This window comes from Mustela putorius, unplaced genomic scaffold, assembly GCF_011764305.1.
Source record: "Mustela putorius furo isolate JIRA1106 unplaced genomic scaffold, ASM1176430v1.1 tig00003846_pilon_pilon_pilon, whole genome shotgun sequence".
NCBI lineage: Eukaryota > Metazoa > Chordata > Mammalia > Carnivora > Mustelidae > Mustela > Mustela putorius.
Genome location: NW_025421999.1, coordinates 12,179,436 through 12,205,398, shown reverse-complemented (window position 1 = coordinate 12,205,398; position 25,963 = coordinate 12,179,436). Strand labels below are relative to the sequence as shown.

The 25,963-nt window shown below is 43.7% G+C and overlaps 1 protein-coding gene and 1 long non-coding RNA gene across 2 annotated transcripts in view; one reads left to right on the top strand and one right to left on the bottom strand.

Moving 5' to 3' along the window:
- The window catches only part of LOC101692891, a 17,396-nt gene extending 3,563 nt beyond the window's left edge, over positions 1 to 13,833 (top strand). Inside the window, exons 2-3 of the long non-coding RNA XR_001176647.2 lie at positions 1,617 to 1,723; positions 13,696 to 13,833. This is a non-coding gene — a long non-coding RNA (uncharacterized LOC101692891). The remainder of the gene's footprint in view (positions 1 to 1,616; positions 1,724 to 13,695) is intronic.
- Positions 13,362 to 25,963, bottom strand: part of ZNF704 (zinc finger protein 704) — a 235,561-nt gene continuing 222,959 nt past the window's right edge. Inside the window, exon 9 of the mRNA XM_045063173.1 lies at positions 13,362 to 25,963. Within this exon, the coding sequence (XP_044919108.1) occupies positions 25,852 to 25,963 (112 nt within the window). The 3' untranslated portion in view covers positions 13,362 to 25,851.

Here is a 25,963-nt window from a genome sequence, read left to right as displayed (position 1 = left end):
TGCATCAGAGACCTCTCACTCACCGGTGATTCCTGGTAAGATTTTGGGAGCTCAGAGGAGTCGAGAATAGGGATTTCTGAGTGAAAGATTAATAAAACATTTCCCCCTTCTTAATGAAAAATAAAATGACCTGGAGCTAACTTTTTTGCTCTGTTTGCCTGGAAACCCAGCAGAGGTGAATGCTAGCTCTGTTTTTAGGCCACGCTGCTCGTGGTAAGAATGCGCTGTGGTTGCTAAGCTGAGTCTGGGCTGGGAGGGCCATGAATAAATGTACCTGCCTAGTGAGAAGGCACAGCTCTGGGCTTCCTGAGCTCTATGGGCACTAGCTGGGTTCTCCCTTCACTGACTCCTGGAAGCTGTTGTTCTGGGGCTGTTCCAGTAGAGATGGTTCTCGAGGGATGGGGCTTCTAAGCAAGGGAGGCTCCTGCACACCCTCGCTGAGACTCTGTTCGTAGTCTCTCCTCTCTGACCAGGGGCGCACAGCCTTGAAACCAGTTCCCTGCAGACTGGGGACACCCCTATAGCCATGCTGCTGCTTCTGCATCTCAGTGAGGCCGGCACTAGGTGAGGCTCCGGGGTTCCATAAGTCTTCTATAAGGGGGGGACTATAAAAAGTGGACATTGTGGAGGTCAGTACTGAATTTATTGGCAAAAAGCCAATTTCTTCTCTTCCTGCTCATAAACGAGAATACTCTGGCTTTGTGTGATCAACTCCTACTAAACCTCAGCAGCGAGCGCGGTGTGTGTCCTTGGCGCCGAGCGCAGTCAGTGCCGCTCACATAACGAATGCTCAGTCAGTAACTGTTGCAGTGGCTCAGTCAGCTAAGTGTCTATCTTTGGCTCAGTGTCCCGGGATCGAGCCCTGCATTGGGCTCCCTGCTCAGCAGGGAGTCTGCGTTCCCCCCCCTTCTCCCTCAGCCCCTCTCTCCACTTGTGCTCTCTCTCCCACTCACTCTCTCTCTTAAGTAAATTAATAAAATCTTTAAAGAAATAAATATTTACTGGTTACCTTCCATATTTCAAATTACTCTGGTGTCAGCATACAAATATGTGTCAATATAGGTTGAGAAATTCGTATTTTATTAGAAAACAGAATGAATTTTGTGACCTAAGCCGAAGGCAGAGGCCTAACCAACTGAGGGAATGATGGATCGACGCCTGACGAGGCTGGATGTTGTCTTAGAGCAGCAAGAGTGAAGCCTCAATTTGGATTCATTTTTTGTTTGAGAAGGGAGGCTGAGGGAGAGAGAGAGAATTTCAAGCGGGCTCTGTGCCCGGTTTGGAGCCGGATGCAAACTTGATCCAATGACAAGATCATGACCTGAAGAGAAATCAAGAATTGGACACTTAACTGACTGAGTCACCCAGGGGCCCCAGGATTCATTTTTTAAAGCATGTCTTTGTAACTTGTTTTTGGAGTTGTATTTAACTTCTCAAATTTTCCTGCCTCCCAGCTAATCACCAATTACCGTCATCCTCTTCATCAGCACAGTTAGCACTTAGTAAGCACATATTATATTTGTCAGGAATGATGCTAAGTGCTTTATGCGGATTATCTAACTGAATCTTCATAACAGCCTCATTGGCTAATTACTAAACATATCCTCATTTTACAGGTGAGAAAACTAAGATGGTAGAACCAGGATTCAAACCTGACGTCTGACTCCAGAGCCCGCCTTCTTAATCGTCCACCGTTCTTCCTCTTGCTGCTATCACCTCAGTGGTATGTAGGCGAAATATACTCCAGGACTTTATCTTCTTGGGTCATCAAAAGGACAAAAACACAAAATACAAAAATACAAAATACAAAACACAAAAATACAAAATACAAAAATGTGTGTATGTCTGGAAGTAAAGGAAAGTAAATTATTCTTCAACTGCAATACAGTGGACTGAGGACTGAGAAAGTAAACATGCTTAGTTCTTCTTTTTTGTTTTTTTTAAAGATTTTATATATTTATTTGAGAGAGAGAGAATACAAGAGGGAGAGGGCCAGAAAGGCAGAGAAGCAGACCCCCCACTGGGCAGGGAGCCCGATAAAGGACTTGATCCCAGGACCCTGGGATCATGACCTAAGCCGAAGGCAGAGGCCTGACCAACTGAGCCACCCAGGTGCCCCCAAAATGTCTAGTTCTTATTTATAAATCTGGTAACTGAGAAGTCATTTAATGTTCTGTGTAAGGCTTTAAAAGCACATAGGAAGCAAAAAAAAAAAAAAGTCATTTTAAAATTGTCAAGGACCTGAATAGACATTTTTCCAAAGAAGATACACAAATGAATAAGAGTTATCTGAAAAGATGCTTAACATCACTAATCATCAGGGAAATGTAAATAAAACCACAATGAGAAATCACCTCATACCTGTGAGGATGGCTATTATCAAAAAGACAAGAGATAACAAATGTTGGTAAGGACATGTAGAAAGCAGAGCCCTTGTTCACTGTTGGTGGGAGTGTCCATTGGTATAGCCACTACGGGAAACAATACAGAGTTCCTTAAAAAATAATAACACTGCCATATGATTCAGTAATTCTGCTTCTGAGTATTTCTCCAAAGGAAATAAAGTCACTATCTTTTTTTAAAGACTTTTTATTTATTTATTTGACAGACAGAGACAAGTAGGCAGAGAGGCAGGTGGGGAGTGGGGGGAAGCAGGGTCTCCGCTAAGCAGAGAGCTTGATGTGGGACTTGATCCTAGGACCCTGAGATCATGACCTGAGTCGCAGGCAGAGACTTAACCCACTGAGCCACCCACGCGCCCCTGAAATCACTATCTTGAAGGGATATCTGTATTCCCATTTTCATTGCCGCATTGTTCACAATAGCCAAGATATGGGAGTAATCTAAGTTGTTTGAAAAAAAAGACCAAGCTCATACAGAGTAGAATGGTGGTTACTAGGGGCTGGTAGGTAGGGGAAATAGGGAGAAAATATTATATTATATACTGGAAATTTGCTAAGAGGGTAGATCTTAAGCATTTTGACCACATGCGCATGTGCATTTACACATACACAGTAAAAACACACATGAACAAAGTGTTGGATCTAAAGTTAGAAATTAATGTCAAATAGTATATCTTTTTTTTTCTTTAAAGATTTTATTTATTTATTTGACAGAGAGAAATCACAAGTAGTCGGAGAGGCAGGCAGAGAGAGAGAGAGGGAAGCAGGCTCCCCGCTTAGCAGAGAGCCCGATGCGGGACTCGATCCCAGGACCCTGAGATCATGACCTGAGCCGAAGGCAGCGGCCTAACCCACTGAGCCACCCAGGCGCCCCCGTCAAATAGTATATCTTAGTTATAGCTCAGGCTGTTGGATTTTTGGGTTTTACTTTCCCTTAGAAGTGGTTGTTTGGTTTTATTGTATCCTTATGGAAATGTCAGATGATTTTATTTTAAACTTTAATTATGTCTTGAAAATTTGTGTTATTACAGATTTAACTGCAGTAGAGTGTTCTGCATACTAATAATGGATTTTACTAAACACAGAGAAGTGGAAAGACCATTTAATCTGTCTAGTTTTTCTTGGTAATACTTGAGAATACCGGAGAAACTATATTTCTCTTTCTTTTTTGATAACTGGCTTTCTCCGCACTGCTCTCTCCCTGCTTTCACCCTCCCCTAGCTTACTTAGGGGAAGGATAGTTTGGTCTCACTTCTGTGCTGGCGGGCCCACTTGTGAACTGGTCTACCATGTTGATTGGCTCTTGGGCTGCTGGTTCTGCCCCACCCCCCAAGGCCCCCACCAAGCTCTTGCACAAGGCTGCTGGAGAGAGGTGATGGGTAAGTCTGAGCTTCTCTTCACATTCCTTTCCTCAAATCTCTACAACACCACCAATACAAGGTGATGTGTGTAAGTAGGGAGTTGATATGATACATTGTCCAAGTGGGACACTTGAGAGTGAAGCAGGGACTCTTAGTAATTACACGAGGATATCAGATGCGAGGGGGCAGCCCCAGGCAGTTTGACATGCGTGGCCCCTTCAGCACAAGAGATGTTTACTGAAGTTTGTGGACAACAGAAAGGAAACACAGAGCAAAAGGCAACTTAGCATTGACTGTTACTCACTCATCGCCTTCTTGAAAGTCCTTCAGTGTCTCTGCCCTGGGAGATTCTTTCTGGAGCTTTCAGGCCTCTCCCTGCTGTTTGTGGTTCAGGTTTGGGGAAGGGGAAGAGTTGATGTGAAGGGTCCTCTTTTCTTCAGTGTCTTTTGGAAGATAACCATTAGCCACATGTGGCAATTTAAATTTAAGTTAAATAATTTAAAAATTCAGGCTTTCAGTCATATCACCACATTTCAAATGCTCAATAGCCACATATGGTAAGTGGCTACCGCATTGGGCATAGAATATTTCTATCATCATAGAAATTTCTGTTGGACAGTACTGTACTCTCCCCAAGTCTCCCTGTTTCCTTTTCTGTTCCCAGGTCCATTATCCTCAGTGTCCTCCACGCAGGCACGCACACACGCACGCACACACACTGCCCAACTGTCCAAGTTCCATTTGCGTATTAGGCAGAAGAATTGGCCATTCAGGCTTGCCCAGAGCACCTCTTTTCTTCCTCCTAAAAAGAACTGTCAAAGCTCTCTGAAGTTTTTCCCTCAAAACCAAAGACCTTTCCACCTAGGGATGAATGATCCCTCAGTCCTAGAAAGCAGAATCTATAGCCAGTTCTGGTTTCTCGAACCCTACGATGCTGATTTTCAAACGTGGCATCTGGAAGCAGTTTGATTATGGTGTTATCATATGGTGAATAAACATGTACAAGAAGTTCTAAGTCAAATCCATTGTTCATGTGGCTATAAAAAGCAAAGAGAAGAAGATGAAAAAAGAATTAGAGCTCAGCCTTAGGCACGCCCGCTTTTTGTTTTTTTTTCTTCAACATCAACTTCTAAATAGAAAATACTTGACTTGTACCAAGGAAGAGTCTGTTTACATGGTGTTGAATAATTTTGCCAGATGCCTATCCAAACAAATGAACTAAAGCAAAACTGGCCAGATTTATGGTTTCACTGTAGCCAAAAATACCTTTTCTATTAGTAAAAGTAAATAATTTCATGTGAAGGTGTTGTGGTTTACATAATAATTTTGGACTATGAGCTTTGCTTGAAAATAGTGATACTGCAGAATGTGGCAGACACTGGGCAGAGAAAAGAGATGATTCATGTTGTCTAGGCAAAGTCAAGGATGCATGCTTATAATCCAGTTTTTCCAGATTGTCATCAGATTATAAAAGTTCTAGGACTTAAATCTCTATTCAGAGACATTTATTGCTTGAGTTTTTTCAGAAAACCATTTTTCCATTATTACTGCCTCAAAAAACTTAGAGGGGAGATGGTACACTTTGGGTTTTCTTTTTTGTCAACTTTTTTTTTGGGGGGTGGTCAGAGGGTGACTGGTAGATCAAACTCCATGTGACTGAAGTAGCTTTCCGGTTCCTTTCTTTCTTTCTCTCTCTCTTTCTCTCTCCCTTTCTCTCTTTCTTTCTCTCTTTCTTTCTTTCTCTCTTTCTCTTTCTTTCTTTCTTTCTTTCTTAAAAGTTATTTATTTGAATAATCTCTACACCAACTTGGTGCTTGAACTCACAACCCTGAGCTCAAGAGTCGCATGCTCTTCCGACTGAGCCAGCCAGGCGCCCCAGCTTTGCAGTTTTCATTCCGTTTATTCATTTAAGAAACTTTCAAGTACATTTTGATGTGTGTATCATTCAAGGCCTGATTGCCCTCTTTCCCTCCTAAGTTTGTTTGGAATTTACACATTTGGTAGAATAGGTAGATCGAAGCTGAGATTATGTACAAAGAAAGAAATGTGGCCAATTTACTACTGGAGATTTTGACCAAGCACAAGCTAAGTGTCATAAACTAAGCTGCATGAATTGGGAAAATAACATATGAGAAAGAATGATTGGTAATGAATTGAGACAAACACTTTGGGTACCTATGACTTGATTCATGTTTCCTACCTGCATCTCCCACATCCTTCTTTTATGCTCGTTCATTCATTCATTCATTCATTCAGTCATGACCCACTGGTTACTACATACCAGAGAAGTAGCAAGTAAGATCAGCATAGTCCCTGCCTTCCCAGAGCTCTTGGGCAGTGACTAAGAAAGACCTAATCTCTGGTGGGGTGGGATTTTCCCCAAGGAAGTGACAAGGAGTTAGCCAGATGAAGGGTAGGAGTGGAGGTGAGGACAGGGAAAAAGACAGTAAAACTTAGGGGGAACTTTCTGGGCAGAGGAAAGAGCATGGGAGAAGGCACTAGAATGGGACACAGGACATGTGCCTAAGGGGCCGAAGCCAGCAGGTAGAGAGAGGCTTCCCTTGGACGGGGCCAAAGTGAGCAGGGACTCACATTTGCTGGCCTTGTCGGGAACTGGAGTTCTATCTTGAGAGCCAAGGAAATTTGCCAACGTGCACAAAGTAAGAGCTGTGTGATCACTGTTTGTGTTTTTAAGGGCACAGTGGCTCCTGTGAGGCGAATGCACCGAAAGGGCTGGAAGATGCAGGAAGGAGACTTGCAAGGTGCCACTGAGGAAGGACCGGCAGTAAAGGATGCCGTCTTCCACCTGAGTGGGAGTGGAAACACAATATGGATTACATTTATGAGATAGTTTGTAGGGAAAAGCCAATGGACTTGGTAATGAACTTGTCCCAAAGAGTGAAGGAGAAGGTATTGTCAAAGATGACACTGGGCTGAGAGGGGCACAGGATGTTATAAAGTAGAAACTTCATAGGGGGAGGGGAGGAGGAGGAAGAATTTGGAGAGGCAGAAAGGAGAGCCACAGAGCAACCCTCTGGTATAATCTCACCAACAATCCTGTAGGAGCAGGAGGTGTGAGCTATGCCAAATGCATTTAGGGAGACTTCAAAGTCGAGGAGGTCTCTGCCCGGTTTTCCAAAGCTTGCTGAGGTGAGGGACCGTTGTGGCACCTGAAAGGCCACGTAGGAGAGGTAATGCAGCATGTCAAGGTCTAGGATCACCCACGACAGCTTTTGAGTCTCCCAGGACCCCAGGAGAGAGGCAGAAGAGTTGAGACAAGGCCAGGATGATGGAAGGGTCCTAGAGGGGGTAATGTGGGGTATTATTAGGAGATGTGCATGGGCTTCATGCCAACGAGAGATCGTGCAGGACCGCAGACATCAAGAGCCAGGGATGGGATGGTGGAGATGGAAGTCCGAAGACCTCATGGAATGAAGGTCTCAGCAGATGACAGAAGATGATTTCCCGGACCAGATTCTGTCCGCCTCGCCATCCCTGTGCCTAATCATGTGCAAGTGCCCAGAGAAAAAGGAGGCAGGAAATACCTTGAACTGCCTGAGTTTAATCAGCAACAAAAGAGCCTTGAGCAGATTCCAATATGATAAGAATTTAGTAGTTAATGGTAATGTGAATCTGCAGAATGGCTGGGTTAATCATAAATGAGATGGGGACAATTGGCCAGCTATTTGGGAAGAAAAAAAATTACATTTTGATCTTGACCTATAACAAATATTTTAGATAGTAAAAAGAACCCCAATCCCTCCCCAATAGTATTAAAAAAAGCTGAAAGAAAATGTGAAGAAATATTTTCTGATACCTCAATATGAGGGGCCTATCTAAGCTATAAGTAATATGTGAAATTTTAAAGAAAAACATCAACAGATTTCGTGATACAGTAATTAAAAAATTTGTATGCAGAAATGCCTCTGAATTTTAAATGCACATAAATTGGGAAAATTATTATAGCAAATAAGACAGAAGTTTACAAACTAGCAATATAAACAACTCCTACTAATACATAAGGAAAAGTTACGATCTCAAAAGATAAATAGGCAAAGGACATAAAATAACATATTGGAAATAAGAATTTTAAATGGTTGACATAGAAAAATATTTACTATCAGATTAAAACAAGAGCAACTTGTCTTTTAATACCTATCAATTTAGGAAAGATTTTTTTAAAAAATGGTAATACTCAGGGCACTTGGGTGGTTTAGGGGGTCACGCCTCTGTCTTCAGCTCAGGTCATGATCTCAGGGTCCTGGGATCGAGCCCCGCATCGGGCTCTTTGCTCAGCAGGGAGCCTGCTTCCCCGTCTTTCTGCCTGCTCCTCTTCCTACTTGTGATCTCTCTCTGCCAAATAAATAAAATCTTTTAAAAAATGGTAATATTCATTTTAGAAAGACACTCATTCACTTTGCTGTTGGGAGAATAAATTGAACCAAATAATTTGGACAGTAATTTGGCAATCTGTATTAAGAATTTAAAGGGGTTTAAAACTGGAAGCAACCAGGGACACCTGGCTGGCTCAGTGGGTAGAGTGTGTGACTCTTTTTTTTAAGATTTTATTTATTTATTTGACAGACAGAGATCACAAGCAGGCAGAGAGGCAGGCAGAGAGAGGGGGAAGCAGGCTCCCTGCTGAGCAGAGAGCCCTATGTGGGCTCTATCCCAGGACCGCCAGGATCATGACCTGAGCCAAAGACAGAGGCTTTAACCCACTGAGCCACCCAGGCACCCCCAGTGTGTAATTCTCGATCTTGTGAGTTTGATCCCCAAGTTGGGTGCAGAGATTACTTAAAAATAAAATCTTAAAAAACAATTGGAAGCAACCTGTGTTTGCCAAATAGGGGACTATTTCAGGAAACCATTGTATATCTACATGTTTAACTATTACACAGCCATTAAAGTGGAGGCATTCAAAAATATTTCATGATATGGGAAAATGCATATGTTATCATGTTAAGTGGCTACAAGCTACAGGTTGAATTATATATACTGTGTGATCACAACCGTGCTCATAAATATGCACGGAAGTAGTTTGAAAAAAATGCATCAATCTACCCATGGTTTTTTTTTTTTTTTAAGTGTTGTCATTATCAGTTATTTTATTTTCTCTTTACTTTTCTTCTGTAGTGTAGAAGAATTCTATGTTGGAAAAATTAGAAATGATCTTTGTCAGACATAAATATCTACTTATAGCTTTACTGCCACTTAACCAATGGCTCCTGCTCTCATGGTTTGATGCGATTTTTTGGTTAATGCATTTGTCTCAAGCTATTTAAATGATGATGGTGTCAATGACTCACATAATACTTTTATAGCCCTCAATGTGTGTAAGGCCCCACACTGCACACTTTACACATATTAACTCATTGTGAATGCACAGAACTCACAGGAGGTAGGTCATATTATTATTATTATTATTATTATTCACATTTTATGGAGCAGGAAATGGAGGCACAGAGAAGTTAATTGACCTCCCAAAGTCACACAGCTAGTACATGGTGGAGCTGGGATTTGAATTCAGGTAGTGTTGCTCCAGTGGTCCTACCCTGTATGGGCTTCATGGTTAAGTTTAAGAGAATAGACAACTTTGTTTTTCAGAAAACAAGAAAGCAAGAAAATCTTATGAAAACAAACTAACATTAAAACTAACTAAACAAACTAACATGCAAAATGACATTCCTGGGTCAGGAATCTCATCTAGGAAGTAAGAGTTAGGTTAGATGATCTTTAATACCACCTCCAGTGCAAATTCTACAATTATGTGTATTAGCGAGAAAAACTGACTTTTGTATTTTGTAGTAGGAGTGCTAATTATTTTCTCCACCCATCGTTTCCTTCCCAACTTCACACCTTTTTATTAGGGTCCCTCCGCCATGATTCCTAACACCGTACCTCCCCCCACGCCCCTTTGATTGGAACTGGAGGTCAGGGACGGGGAGATATCTCTCCCAAGCTGGCCAGTGATTCCTGAGTTTGGAGTTGGGTCTCCAGGATTCTAGGCCACTATGGAGAGGTGCTGTGAGTTCAGTGTGGGCCTCTGGTGGCCATTTTTCACCATTGCAGGGAGGGGATAGGACAGGAAAGGCTTCTGTGTTTCCCAGTGGCTTTCTCAACCTTGCTTCTAAGCCTCCACAGGGCCTTGCCATGTTATCCTTATTATTAGTAAATTCCCCACTTGTGTTTGCCTCATCTAGTTTGAGTGGGATTTCTATGTGCTGCCAACCGTGGACTGGTTCCCAGCGTGTCCAATAGAGCCCCAAGGTAAATAATGAGGAACTTGGGCCTGCAGCTGTTTTTCAAAAATCTGACTCAAGGCGTTTTCCTGTGATGATTTGGGCCTTACAAAGAAATCAGATAAATAAGGAATGGACCGAAAACCAGGCATGTTGGTGCACGTGCTGTTGAAAGAGATGGAGAGAGACCCACCAGCCAGCTGGTTGGCTGAAGGCTCTGGTCTGGAGTGGAGGCTAGTTTACAGATTGAACTTGGAGGGGAGGATGCTTGACTATTTGCAGGGCTCACCACACTTTAGGGAATCGATTGCTAGTCAGCAGACTCATGAGAGACTCCTGGATCTGCCGGTGGCCCCACAATTTGATGCCAGCAACACGCATGTCTTGCTCAGAACTTTCGATCTGCCCTGTGGGCAGGGGCACCCTTGGAACTGAGGCACTTGCCTGGGCTGGGCCCTTTGCCAGCTCCTCTGCCTCCCTCTGCAGCCTTATGCTGGGCCGTGTCTCCCTCGCTCTGGGTACCGTGGATACCTCTGTCTGTGCTTGTCGTCCTGTCTGCCAGGCAATATTTGCATATCATTTAGAAAAAATGGAGTCGAATATTAGAAGAAACAATGAAATGAGTTAGAAATAGCTGCTTCTAAGCATATGAGGAAGGGGGGGGAAGGGGACAGAGCAGTTAGGGGGTCTGCTTTCAATATAAGCTTTTTTCTGCCTCGATTTTTCATTTTTACTATGTACGTATATTACTTAGAGACAAGCAAGTAAACAATCACTGTCATAGCCGGCTGCCCCTTATAAAATAGTGTCTGTCCTGTCTCAGGGCCAGCCTAGATTTCCTATCCTGTGTTATCGACTCAAATCTGGTAGTCTCCTCCTATTCACTCTGCATGCTTTTAATAGTGCTGACCTATTTTGCCATTTATTTCATTGAGAAGCATCCTTTTTTTTTTTTTTTTTTTTTTGCTTAGATGCTTATTGAATTATTGCTATGTGCAAGGATTTATACATTAAAAACAGTGGATGTTACTGTACCCTTTGTCCTGTGTTGGGTAATTGTTAGGTAATCAATGTGGTCATTGGGAGTTGGCTGTTCTGACAAAGTACATAGCCTAAAGAACCTTAAAAGAATGCTACTTAGGTCAAATAAATGTCTATGGCAGTCTTCGAAATGTTCACTTACTTCCTCCCACTTTGCTGTTTGGGCAATGGTAGATTGAGAGCAGAGAGCATATCCAGAGCCTGAAGAAACACTCTGATCTGTTTGTTCATTTACTCATTAAAAATTGATTGCTCACCTCCGATACACCTGGTGGTGTATTATCAGAGGTGGATTTTAAAAATAGGAATAGTCTGCAACTTAAGAAATGGAGGGTCTTGGAGTATATATTTTGAGGGAAAGGAAGTTTTCATTTTTTTCCATTAAAATAATTCGTTTCTTCAGGAGCTTTCTCTATGCAACCTTTTAGATAGTAAACATTTGGTAAAAACGTGTTTCGCAAACAGATGATTTACACATGACCTTGCAAGTCAACATCTATAGTCCTGATTCTCAGTATTTTCTCCTGCTTCCCACCCTTGAGGGCTGCACAGCTTCTGAAAGCGGCTCTTGGAGGACAGCTTCCTGGAGCCTTGCAGGGAGAGCCTGGGAGAAGCAGGCATGGGGGGCTGGAGCCCCATTTATGGAGGTCGCTGTGTCCATCCTCATTCACTGCACAACTGTAGGTGCCGGGAGTCCCCTGTCTGGAAACCCTTGTCGGGAAGCCTGAGGATGCTGTGCTGTGGAAGGAGGGCTGGTATGCGTGCAGCCGTGAGCCGGGCAGACATGCCGTGGGGAAGCCCCGGGAGAGCTCTAACTGCTGGGTGTGAATACGGGGCCCAGCTGTCCCTGCAGTGGCTTCAGACTCCGGGGAGAGACTGGAGCCAGAAGAGATGAGAGTGAATAGAAGCACGGAAGGGGATGACTGGGAGGAAATGGGAAGCAGTGATGGGGTTGACAAGCCACCCACCTCTGGTTCAAGAATAGAGGAACGCCAATAAACAGAGGAAAGAGATGAGCTCTGTTTTAGATAAGTCACAACAGGCTCGTAGGACACTAGTCCCTAGAGACACAGAACACCCATGGGGCAGGGTAGGGAGGGTGGGGGAGGCCAGTCGTCACCCTCAGCCCCTCAGTTCGGGAATAGGCTGAGCTGTAGGGCTCTGTCTCTACTGCTCATTCTAGGAACTGATGAAATAATGACGATCGGGGTAACCGAGAAAACATCCAGATGTGCTGTGTAAGCTATTTGCTAAGCCAGGACATTTTTATTTTAGAAAGAATCTTAAGAAACCGAAAAGAAAATTCTGGTATTTTTAAGCACTCATTCTGGATGTCCGAGGGTTCCAGTTTTTGAGTATTTTGGTTTCCATTTGTGGGCTACTTCTCCGTGCATTGGTGACATGTTAATTCTCGCAATCACCCTGTGATGTGGGACCTTCTCTGAACCAGGCAGTAGGAAAGAGATCATAGTCCTCCCCACCAATCCCAAGCCAAGGAGAGGATTGGACGAGAAGTAGGTAAAGATACTACCCAAGCTAGGCTAAATCTTCTTCCTCTCTTTTATTATCATGTTCCATGATGAGGATGGCACTTATAGGGTTAAATCACTCGTCCAGTTATTTATCTTGCAAGAGGCGTAACTTAGATTTGTGCCCAAGTGCGTGGAACTCCAAAGCCTGCTACCTCGATGCACCCATACATATGCTTGGCTCTTGTAGGTGACTATATCAAGTTCTAGCAGACCCAGCCTTGGGCTGGGGAACAGTCTCCAGGCTGGCTTGGCACAAGAATACAGGTATCCTCTCCTCTGTTTGCCAGGTTGTGTCTGCCTGTCTGATACAATAGGTCTAGCGGCACAGGGTGAGCAGCTGACTTACCTGGGCAGGCATGGTCAAGGGAATGGGTTTGAGTTGTAGTTACTGGAGCTGATCTCTAGAAGACAGATGTCTCTTCCACATTTATAAAGATAGCCTTGATGGTGAATGTTGATATGGGGAAGACATTCTTTTGGTTTTATTTTTCTTTCCTTTTTCTGAAAGATTTTATTTATTTGAGATACATGAGCAGGAGGTAGATGGAGAAGTAGACTCCCCACTGAGCAGGGAGCCCCGTGCAGGGCTCCATACCACGGCCCTGAGATCATGACCTGAGCCAAAGGTAGATGTTTAACCAGCTGAGCTGCCCAGGTGCCCCCTCCCTTTAGTTTTAAATTATTTTTTACAACTGTAGGTAAAACGTCCAACCCTCTGTCCTCAGTGAGACTTTCTTGGGTATAAGTTAGTTACCCTTTACTTAAATAAACAGTTCCCCAAAAGAAGCAGATACACAAAAACTTTTATTAAGTGGAAGTTAGACTCCATGGTAATTAACCAGTTACAAGTGCATTTAAATTCATCTGTGTGGACACTGTAGAAGTCAGGATGGTCTTATTGAAAGTCCAGTGTTCCCGCTTGGCATGTGCCAGTGCAACCCAAGGTAGAACCATACACGCAGTAAGTACAGGTCAACGATGATGGCAGACTACATTGGCAACACCATATTCATTGTTACAGCTAAGCATTACAGAACATGAAAGTCCAAAGACCAGAAGACTATTACTAAATTGATTCTTACTCTAAGCCTTTACTTCTACCTAAATGCTTCCATAGGACCAGTGTGGCAAATCCTCAACGCTGCGGGGACAGCGCCATTTTTATGCATTACACTTCAGTGGGCCACAGAACCTGTGAACCTTCAGTGGTCCTCCTGACGCTTACAGAAGGGAGGCACCAGCTGTCCCCTCGGGAAAGTGCAGTTTAGTTCACCTGGTGTGAACGTCTCATGTGGTAAGTCTTCACATCGGAAATTTATCTTCTATTTCAATTAGCACCAGTTTATTTGAAATCTTTTTCCTGGTGTGAAATATTTAGGAAACCTTTTTTTTTGTTTTGTTTTGTTTTGTTTTTTAAACCAACACACAAAGTCCCAAACAATGGAAAGCAAAAACATTCAAAAAGTTGTTTTAGAGAACAGCATTTAGAAAAAACAACGTCATTTAAACATTCAACAAATCTATGTACAATGGGCCAAAAGCTGGCAAGGAGCACGGCCGAGGAACAGTCACGTCCAAGCGGTATTCACCTGAACGTCCACAGGCTGTATTTACAGTCAGATAGGTATTCAGAAATGTAGTATCAGAACATCGGCATTTGGCTAGAAATCATATAAAAAGACACATCCCCAACCCCAAAAAGGTCTACCTAGGTAGCAAACATATCCAGTATAACCGTAAGTACCAGGTTTAGAAGTGCGTGTTTCCGTATTTTCCATATTTCTACAAACAGTTGAGAAACTTGCTCAACGGACATAGAAGAGAACTAGAATGGTAGAGAAATGGAGTTATTTCAACACTGTCAGATGAAAGAAAAGAAGGTGTTTCTCATGCAGAGTAACAAAGTACTGATTAAGGAGAAAGGGTGAGTTAGTAGGGGAAAAGCTTCATGGAAATAAAAAATCAACAAGAAGGCTGAAGAAACGTGTGTATATTCTAAGTGGATATTCCAGAAATGTATAAGTAATTATCTCCATGTAATTTTGAAAAAAGCCTGATGATTTGATGGACAGCATTTTTATATTTTGTTCTCCAAAACGCTATCACCCAAACCCTTTGGAAAGTAATTTGTGTTCTCAGAGTGAGAATTAAACACAACAGACATGACCTAGGCTATATTTATCCAATGTGATGCATCTTCACCTTGCGCAGTTTTGTTTGCTTGTTAATCCAGTGTTACTAGAAGATCCACCTTCAAAAAACCGGGCACGTTTTGTTACAGCCAGCATTTCTCATTTCTGCTTCAGAAGTGAAATAGAAACCATTTCCTATTTATTTACCTTAATGGCTGAAGTTGTTTAGAGTCTGAAATTTCAATGCACTGTCTTGAAAAATATCAGCTGGAAGAAAAGAGACGGGAGTCCCACATTCCCATCATGTTATGTGTTCAAGTTTATTTTGAGTAATTTGTGTTTCTGATAACTTTGTGAAAAAATTTACTTGGATACAAAATACACGTTACTCTTTGAAAATGCATAGTTTGTAACTTTATACATTCATTCACTAATATTAAAGACTTTTTTGTAAGCAAGTACTTCCTTACCTCCAAACGGCGGTAAGGTTGTATTTCAGAAGATCTCTCAAAATCAGATAGCATCGTCACATTGCCTTTGAATTAGCGCCCAATGCCTGGTTAACTCCTGTCATTTTCCCACTAGCATCACACAGGAAGGACTGCTGCTTTCTCTTCCTTCCCGCTTTACGTTGTTTTGCAGGCACTAAAAAGCGATGCTTCTTACTGACAGCATTTCCACTAGATACCCCATTTGAAATATTTTATAATTTTGTTTTAACATTTTTAGATTTGGTGTAGAAAACGATTTGAAAGATGGCTTAATTTTTAAAAGAGTTTTTGTTTTTGTTTTTTTTTTTTAAACCTTACCGTGGACTAAGGGCAACGGAGGGTTTGTGATTACTGTTGTTCTCTCGCTCCCCAGCCTTCTCTTTTCAGAAAGATGACCGTAGGCCACTCGGTAGTTGCATTTGATGATGGTCATGAACCCTTTGGGACCTAGCGAGTTTTACTTATCCTGAGTTCTTCTTCTAAGTATATAGATTTTGAGACATGAAACACTTTGGAAACTACACTAGTATCTGGTTATTCCAGAGAGCATATGTTTAAATGGCTGATCATCATCCAACCATTAATTATAAAAATAGGAATTCTAGGTCATGTTGTAGGAAAATATTGATTAATGGCATTTTTTTTTAAAAACATATATAATCCACATTTCTGGGTTGTTTTACACCCAGAGCATTTTCAGTTATTGAAGTCATGGAACATTTTGGGGGTATTGAGTTCTTTCCTAAAAATCTAAGTCTATTCTAAAGCTTTCTACCAGTGATCACAGAGGTTCCCCAGACCATCAGGATACTTTGGAAGAAGGGGCTTTGCTATATTATCACAGGGCTTGGTCAAGTCACAGTCATTGATTTCCAATTAGCAGAGAATAGGATAGAAAGGCATAAAAAGCAAAGCAAGGATTTGTAATCTTTTTGGGGGGGGCAGTTTATAATTACACTACACTGTAGATCCCTGAGGGGTAATTCCAGCTCTTGCATTGCTGGCCCCAAAAGCTCTCCCTTTTTCCTCTCTGTCTTGGTCATGTGTGCCCAAAGCATGGGAAGAGAGCTCCACCAGGGTGAGGCACAGGGGCTTACCAGTGAGAGCAGACTGGAGTAGCTTTCTCCTTGCGTACATATAAAGTCAAAATAATTATACCGTGCGGGAGTCACCTACTTTTCACACAATAAAGGCCAAGTCAGTTTTCAGACTGTATAATTGCGGGCAGAGTTCAGGGCCCAGCGACATTAAATGTGAAGCTCCCTTCTTCTGTCCTTCCAAGGTGGTCTGATCACACAGCTGGCTTTCCCCGTGGAAGGGCCTGGTGGGTGACTAGAGCGGAGGGCTTTAGAATTCAGGTGAAGCGATTAGAGATCTGCCTTGTCCTTTGTCAGCGAGTCTGTCTGAGTGTTGTGATGTGTGTCGCAGGTTGGGCGCTGACTGACCTGCTGTCTGGATGATCACCAGGGGCTGTTCAGACGGATGGAAATTTTTCTTGGAAAGAAGAGGATAGCCTCACCGACTGAGCCTCACGTACAAGTCACAGTCCTATTTATCCCCTTGGACCTTAATTTTTAAGAGTGAGAAGTCAGCAGCACAGAAGCAAAGGTGTTTAATTTGGAATTTTTGGAAGGGAACATACATAATAACAGTGTGGCCTCAGTAAGGTCACGCAAGCGAACAGGAGATGATGGTTGCCAAGATGGGGGGGTGGGGAGGACGAGGGAGGGTGTTTAAGACTAATCACCAGAATGGGAACTGTTCTCTCTCTCTCTCTCTTTATGCTCAATTTCTTCTCCAGAGTCCTGGTTTTCCTCCTGAGTCAGAGATGTAGAAAGCATTCAGAAGGAAGCAGATGAGCAATTTTTTTTTTTTGAAAGAAAATTTTCTTTAATGACAGCTCTCTTGCCTTTTTCAGGAGTTGCTACATTCCACTCTCGTGAATTTTCTGAATTAAAAATTTAGGGAATTGTCCCTCGTAAGCAACTGTAACAGTTAATTATGCTCAAGAATTCATTTTTAGCATTTTCATACTATAAATAAAGGGGCCCTTTTCTTCGGAAGCTGGCTGTTAATAATGACGTGAATGGTGCCCAATAGGAAAGAACATTTTTTAAAAACAAAGATGGCGATTTGAGCGTTGAATTCACAATCCCGCCTTCTTTCAGAGTCTAGAGTCATCTTGTTTTGGAACCTCCGCTTCCTGCTTGTTCACGAAGCCCTGCCACTGGGGCCCAGTGCTCACTCCTGCAGAACGGGCTTCTTCCCCAAAGAGGAGGAGAGTGCTTGGCTGTTTCCTCTTCCTCCTCCTCCTCCTCTATTCTCGGACAGAGAGCAAACACATCACTTATCAAAAAGCCTGTTAATCAAGTAGGTGGCAGGCCAAAATGGTTTAGGTCCCTTCTAGCTCCATGACTACACTCCCTGGGAGTGGCTTCACCCTAAAGTCATGATGGGAAGCCTGGTAAAGTAGAGGGAGAAGGGTCCCTTGAAACCTGTTCATTACTGGACAGCCTTTTAGTCACTCACCCTGATGGAGATCTCAGGCCTCGACAATGTCATTTCATTTGCATTCGTATTTAAATGCAACTTCACCATCTCATGGGTATTTCCAACTTTGAGTTGGATTTGATCATTAAAAATAATAAATTTGAGCTGTTTTTCAGTATTCTGGCAATGATTTCCGTTTACCTGGAGAGCAAATGTTGAATGGTGGCAGCAAAGTAATTTTTTTCCCAAGGAGTCAAAACTTTTACTCAGAACATCATATTAGCTCAGAAACTCCTATGATTAACCATTTAGATGGTAAGACCTTGGGGAGTACGGGCATGGCAGCAGCCTAAAGGGGTGCTGCTGGCATTGGTTAAGTTTGCATGTGACAATGGGGAATGAGTGTACACTTGGGTTTCTATGCTGAAGATCCTGGGCTGAGAACCTGGCGGGTCCCTGGGTCTTTCCAGGTTTAGCATCTGGAAGATGCTATCAGTCTGACCCAGTGCTTTCCCAAGCCCTTCTTCTCCTCCCTTCTGGCAGTGACAGGGCTGACTCACGGGCTTAACACTATCCTGGGCTGGCCTTGGAGGTGATTCCAAATATTCCTACTCTACACTGGGTCCTTCGGAAGGTCAAATGAAATAATGTATCTGAAAGAAACATGCTTTATAATATATGTGAAAGGGTTAGCAATTCTCCCAATACCATCAGGACTCTGGTGTAAGATATAGTCTAAGTAACAGTCCATCGGAGCCAAAGAAGCAACTTCTAATTTTTTCCATGACCCATTCATTCCCATTTTGTCTTTGCCTTCAGACAAATGTGCGAAGGTTTTCTGGGTGGAAAAACTCCATCTTGGGGGTTAGTGGACACTCTAAAATATCTCCCGGTTCTGAAGCAAGGGTGTTGCTCTAGGGGAGATGAAACAATGGAAATCTTACCCTGGCATGAAAACTCTTGAGGCAGGATGGAGTGGGAAGGAGTGTAGAGGGGCTGGCAAAGGGCTTTGGCACAAGGAGGCAGAGTGTGCTATCTCAAACTCCAGGGGCTCCTGGCTGCCTTCTCTGAAGGCACGAGGCTGCTCTTTGCCAGACCTTCATCACAGTGGTCACGGTAGGTGAGAACTTAAGTTGGGATGACCATTCTTCCATGCTTTGGGGCATGGCCTCGGCAGGCCAGAAGGGGACAGAGGGAGAGCTGGATAGTACTTCAGAGTATTTTGATCAGAGGCAAGGCTAGCTTAAGGAGACTCTATTTTTATATTCAAGTCTTCCATGAGAATGGTTTCTGGGGAGAACTGACCTCTTTCCCTTCTTTTGATTTTAGTGGCCCAGATTGTGCCAACATGTGAGTCTGTGGGCCTGAGGGACGAACCTGACCCAGTGGCCGTGAGATGTGAGATGTGCTTTCCCCAGCGGGTGAAACTGGTGGCCAGAGGCTGCCTCTGCCCATATGTAGGTTCTCTTTGGTCTGCACAGTGTTGGCCAAGAATTTGAGCTGTCAACACTTAAATGTCTGGTAACATCTTACTTCCAAGTCAGAAGATCTAGTCGCCCTGGGCCTGATTTCTGCATGGTTCTGATTGTCTAAGGCTGGGTGCCCCACGCAACGGGGGCATGAGCTCTCTGGTTTACCAGCATCTCCACCATTCTGTAGTGTCCCTGTGTTACCTGATCTGAATCGTTCGTTTACAGATCCTGCCTGGCTTTTCTGCTATAAACCATTAGGAAGCTTCTATTTCAAAAAGAAGCAAGACTCATTGGTTCAAAACCAGACAGCAATAAGCACTTCTTGGGGATTTGATGCGAACAATGGAGATAGTCAAGGGAATGAAGATACAGATTTGTAGACAGCCTCATCTCAGAGACCAGGAGTTGAGGCTGTACATGGTTTCCCCTGTCTCCACGCATTTCTAGTCCTCACGTGTGCAGATTCTAAAGCCTATTTGAAAGCAAGATCTGAGTGACTCTCTGACCACTTCATAGGAGTTGCCCAATGGGTATATGGTCATTCTATCCCAGCTTTACTTTTGATGTTATCTGCTTACTGCTAATTAGTCTAGCTTTTGAGTTACTGAAATCTTAGAAAGAAAAGATGCTTGTTTTTTTTTTTTTCTTAACAGTGAGTGGGCTAGAAAAAAACTGTACAGAATTATGAAATGCTTTTGGCAAAGCTCAAAATTATTTGTGCAGTTAGTAAACTCGCCATGGCTCCCTCCCTTGTTTCCTGACTCTTGGGAATACAGTGACTTTCTGATCGCAACCTTGCATGTCTATTCGTTCTTCTCGTGACAAATCAAGCACTTGCTTTGATAAGGAAATTAAAGTTACTGAGTTAGTGCTGAGGAAAAACTACTTTAAACACCACTGACCACCTAAAAATTCTATCTTTGGGCTTATATACCGTGGTTTGGGAAATTACCACCCAGTGATACTTGCTAGTTAAATGCAGGTTTGTGGTGAGCTTGTCGTTGTGACAGAATCTCATTTTACACTAAAGAATTTCCAAGAATATTTCTCCCATTGCCTGCAAGCATATCTACTAACATTCTTTTTTTTTTTTTTTTGATTTAAGATACATAGGATGATTCTTACCGTGTCTTTTTCCATCATACTTTGCAAACACACTGGCAATGATAAAAGGAGTAGCAGTTGCTAGCTTGACTCTCTTGTAATACTCTTTCCGTCTGATCTGCATTTCTACCCTTGCTGCAGAGGGTTCATTGAAAAGATATGCATTAAACACTTGCTTAAAAGAGGCATAGCCCTTTGTTTGGAGAGCAGGAATTGCTTATAATACTAACACTTCCTGTCTGGTAAATACTGTATTTTAAAAAATAAGCTACAATGTATAAAACCAAGGTCATTTCCCACAAAATGTTCATGTTCTTTGTGATTACAAAACACGGCATCTTGTAAAATATTTCCAGTTCTGTTAACTTGAGAAGTTAAGTACTAATGCTTATTATAAAAGTGTCATGTCTCTTAGAATCGTAGAAGCCTAAAGCGGTATAATCCTTGTCTTATTTGGAAAATGAATTACAATTATTATCGTATTTAAGATTACATTTTTGACACAACACATTACCATTGTGATTCTCAGACCTACAGAAAAAGGTATAAAACATGAGATTGTCTTCAAAAAAAAAGGAACTATTTACAAAACAGGACCAGAAGTAAAATTCCCATTTTTGATTTCCGGTCCCAGGATAGATACACCTTTTAAAGCATGGATATCATTGGATACGGGCTTTTTCAAAGTCAGTCACAATAAGCAAACCGGTCGGTCTTAAATACATTTTATACTTTCTTGATCTATTGGTGTGCATTACTTAATCATACACTTGGTACCTAAAAGTGCTAATCTCATTTCATTTACGGACTTCTGGTTTGACGAGTTACAATGCAAAAAGACACAACGACACAGTTCCAGCGTGGAGGAATCCGCACAGGTCTGAGAATGGGGAGGGGGGTGTGCCGCTGGTAGGGTTATTTTCTGAGAGAAATGAAATTTCCAGTTGACCCGTGTAGCCAGCGCCTTCTCCAAAAGGATCCACATCTTCATCCATATTCATGAATTCTGCTCTGTTCCCACTCATTTGTATGCACAGATCCTTCCCTGTGTTCGTACAGGTCAACGCTACAGTTGATGCGGTCGATAGAAATTCTACAGGGTCATGAGAAAAAGCAGCACCTTGTCCGCATTAAGTCCGTGGAAGTTTGTTCCTTAACACGCCATTAACACAAAACACGTGTCTTTAACAGCTCTCACCTACGGGATTCTGCGTGCAGTCATCCAACCGGCCGATTCGAAAGAGGAACACCAAGGCTTCGTATTCACAATTACATTCAGAAAAAGCCTTCCATGAGTCTATGAACACCGGCCAGGGAGCGTGCTTGGGGTTCAAAGGTCAGCCTCAGGCTGCCGTCAGCCACAAAGAAATAGCTCTTTCTCATACAGCATTCCTGCACATCTCCGAAAGTTGGTGTGGTCCAGTTCATGGAAATCTGCCTTGAAATAATTATCATGTTCCTTAAAAAACAAACCCCCCCAAACACCAAACAGTTCTGACCCGAAAAGACTCTAGAGATAATAAAAGTCTTTCTAGTCTTAAGATTCTCCAGATCTCTCTTTTATATACCCTTTAATTTTCCCTGAGGAAATGAATATTATTTACAGTATTTTGCTACTATTCTCAAGGTATTCTCTCCTGTAGGTACAATCCTTGCCACTTCTCTCTCAACATTCTCAATTGAACGCTGCTCTTTCTTTTTCCGATGAAGTCTGAAGGAGGAGAAAATGGGTTCAGCCGCGCCGGCAAATTCAGAGCCCAACGTGGCTTTCAGAAGTGTGGCTTTGTGTGACACTGGAGACAGCCAACTGAAACGCAAAAGATCTTGAAATCTGATAGAGGGCATTTCAGTTTCAGAAATCTCTTGCAACATTCATGTAACTATTTCCCGGGGAAAGGTTTTGGAAAGCCCAAGAGCTGTAACCCCCATCCTTGTCTATTGCAAGTTTTCATGGGCAGCACAGTTACGACAGGGAATCGTCTAATGAAGGGCACCTTGGCGCGTGGCGGGACTGACAGGCACTCCGCATCTGGGCATGCCCTCAGGTGGAAACCAGCTGCCTTCTTCCTGACACTGGCTTTTCCCAACCAAGAGAGGAAACTCACCAGCACGAAAGGGGGCGGGAAATCTGTGCCCCCTAGAGATGTGCGTGAGGTCCTGTATCCCTGGGCAAAGCTGCTTCCCTTCCGGGAGCTCTCTTCTTGCTTCTGGCAGCCACTCCTGGGGGACCACATGACAGCTCCCTCGGAGGTGCCCAGAAACAGTCCCCCCTGGCCGACCAGCTTTAAGAAGATGAGTGGGAGCCAGATGTCCATAGACCTCTTGTATATCTCTCTGGTCCCCAACCGACCGACTTGCTACCTGCATGTTGTCTCCAACTTGTCACACTGCTTCCCACAGATTGGGTATATATCCACTGGGAAAGACTAAGTCTTAATACTACAGCCTGATGAACTCTTTGCTTTGTAGCTCCCTGAAGAATGCCCGTCCATTACTATGAGATGCCTTCTTTAGACAGAGATGAGAACTATTTTCTGAACGGAGGGGATCAAGGGAGAGAAAGGTCAAAAGGCTACAGCACGCCTTCTTTAGAAATACTTTGTGTCCAGAATCCGTGTATTGCCATTCCTTTTGCACACGCAGGTGTCTGAGGTCCCTGGGATGGACGGAGCTTCAGTTAACCAGTCATGCTGTGGGACCGCCCTTTCCACCCATCCTCTGCTTCCCCTCACCAAATGAAGACACAAAAGAACATGGTACCACAGCAATGGCAGAAAATGAATGTTGGGCTTAATTTGGCACTTCATTTAATTCCAAAATATAACAACATAGCTCTGTCTTTTTTTTTTTTTTTTTTTTTTTTAATTTTAGCTCTTACAACCAGAGCTATATATTGCAATTCATTGCTTTCTGGGTGGTTTGCATTAAGTTAATCACTCCCCCCACACTCCCCAAGGCCAGCCAGGTGAATTTTGGTGGTTCTCTATTTATGACATGCCTTGGTACAAAGAATGGATGTGTGTGTGTGTGCAGGAAAAGTCTGTGCACACCTGGATACCAGAGAAGAAGGTACACAGAGATCAGAGCCAGTTGGCAGAAAGGAGCCCCTACGTAGGTAGGAGATGCAGAAGAGTATGTGTAAAGAAGGCTTTAGAAAGGTGAAAAAATCCCAGGCAATTTGCCTTCAGCTCTACACTTCTGCTTACACCTGTGCATTGGCTACAAACCAGGTAAAGACTGAGCTTGGACCCCCACCCCCCCAAGGCCAGAGCTCAGAACTAATCATGGCCTGCATCTCTAGGGTCCAGCTACAAAACCTCATTCCAGGACTGCTCCCTGGCGAAGACCTCTCCCTCCTTATGTTCCAAAGTTCTGGAGGGTAGGGAGGATGGATTTAGCCCCTCATCACTTTGATTATTTTTGATGAGTGACTTAATCCCAGGATCATGGGCCAGGGAACCTCCCTGAAGAGAAAAACCTCTGCGCGGGGATTGTGCTCCAGCCAACTATCCCTTTTGGACTCACTGTGGCCACAAGGCAGCCCAGCCCACCCGCAGCTCAGGCTGGAGCATCAAGTCATAGCAGAGGGTGCCTACAGGTAGAGCAACAGGATTCCAGGGAGGAGACAAGACATGCTGGGACTGAGAATGCAAATACATTTCCTCCTTTAAAAAAAAAAAAAAGCCCTTTCCTGGCTGACCTTGTAAATATGAAAACATACATTATAACTGGTGCCATAGCTACTCCTGATTGGCAATCCTGACATGAAATTAAATGAAGCTCTTTTCCTCTTTTCCTGCTCTCTTGAAATAAGCGTTGTTGAAATAAAAATAAATGGAGGAAGACAGGATCCCTCCCAAGGAATAATGTTTGAAAAGTCACATGAAAGCTTAAAAAATAAATTCGCCAAAAAGATTCGAACACACAGGTTGTGGATATGATACTGTGGAACCTCCTTCTATTTCCCTCGATTATAAAAGGAAAAGGATATTCGTTATTACTAGATGACTCCTTTCAAAGCTTTAAAACGAAAAGTGTATGTACAATCTCTCAACATATATTAAACTTTCTTCTGTGCAATTTTATCGAACATTCCTATGGCTGATCGTAGGCTCTCCGTCCTGACACAGCGCCCCCATAAGGTGCTCTTACTACTTTTTGCATAGGTATAGGAGAAAGAACTCATTCGCAGGGCAATCCAGAGTAGGGTGGAGGAGCTTATAAACTCTCCTCCTCCATACCACTACCACCAAAACCGACCAAGCAACCAACCAACATATGTACATACGTAGCAGGCTAGGAAACACAGTGAGAGCCCTGGTCCGACTAGCTTGAGAAATGCCTATACCCACATGCATTTTCCTTTGGGTGTTCTGTATGTTCCCCTCTGAGCAAATTCTTAGCCAACAGTTCCAATATTTTTATAAGAAAAATAAAGTTTGGGACCTCCCATGTACCCAGATCATATTTCTGTCGGTCACGAGCCCATCTCCCGGACGCGCTAAAGCATACAACCTATGAAAGTGCACTCAGAATGGATGTGAGTTTGCGGACCTCGCCCGTCTCCGAACAGATGGGGACGTGGGCGGTGTGCTCCGCCGTGCGTAGCGAACCTGCGGGGATAGTCCGAGCTCTCTCTACCTTTTCTGAAACCAGCCCGGGGTGGAGATTGGAGGGAAGGCCGGCTGACCCGCTGTCCTGGCAAGGACACTGTCAGACGAGCAGTGACCCACAGACCGGGGGCCGCCGACTGCCCCGCGTCCCTGAAAGAAGCATCGAGGCTTACCCGGACGGCCGCCGCCCGCGCGGGTCCTGCACGGGGCCGGGCCCCAGGCGCCCCCCGGGGAAGAGCTTCTGAGACCGCTAGACTCCTTGGGGTGCCCGCGGTGGGATGTCCTGGGCTCAGCTGGGGGCTGAAGTCTGCTGGTGATCGCTTGGCGAGGGGATGCCCTCCGGGCCCTGCCGGCCAACAGCGCCGCGGCGGTTCCAAGCGGGGCCCATCTTGGAAACAGGACAGACGGACAAACGAGACAGAGAAGAGATACCCAGGTGCTCAGCTTTCTGGCAACACGCCATGATGTGCACTGCTCCGAGAGGTCGGGGGAGAATGCTGTTCACAAGGAAAGGAGGCGTTGACCTCTGTACAGATGCCCCCGAATAACGTGGAGCTTCTTGTTCTTTTAATATGTCCCCCAAAATCTCAGAAATGGCATTATTCAGAAAGCTTATCAAAATATGCCTCCTCTCTAGGTCAAACAGGCTTTGTTGGTTCAGTTGCTACGGAGTCTGCAGTTTTCAGACCTAGACATACAGCAGGAAAAAAAAAAAAAAAAACCAAGACTGTTCTTTTTCAAGGAAAACACAAAACAAAACAAAACTGCCAGATGCTGGGTTCTCAGCAAGAGCAGTGAGGGTGGTGACCTTATTTTATTTTATTTTTCGCTGTCATTCCACCAAGTTTCCTGGAAGTGCTTTTCCTGGGCTTCAAGTGGAATTTGTTCGGAAGAAAAAGCGCTTTTCCAGAGCCTGCCGTGGAAGGCAAGGGCAGCGGGGCGGCGGGCCGCCGGCTCGGTGGTCTCAGGGGTCAGTCAGTGAACCTCTGGCAGGCTTTCTTCCAGCGGCACGCCGTGCACCACAGGTCCCGGTTCTCCATGCCGTACACCTTGCGGCACTTCTTGCCCTCTCCCCGGGGTTTC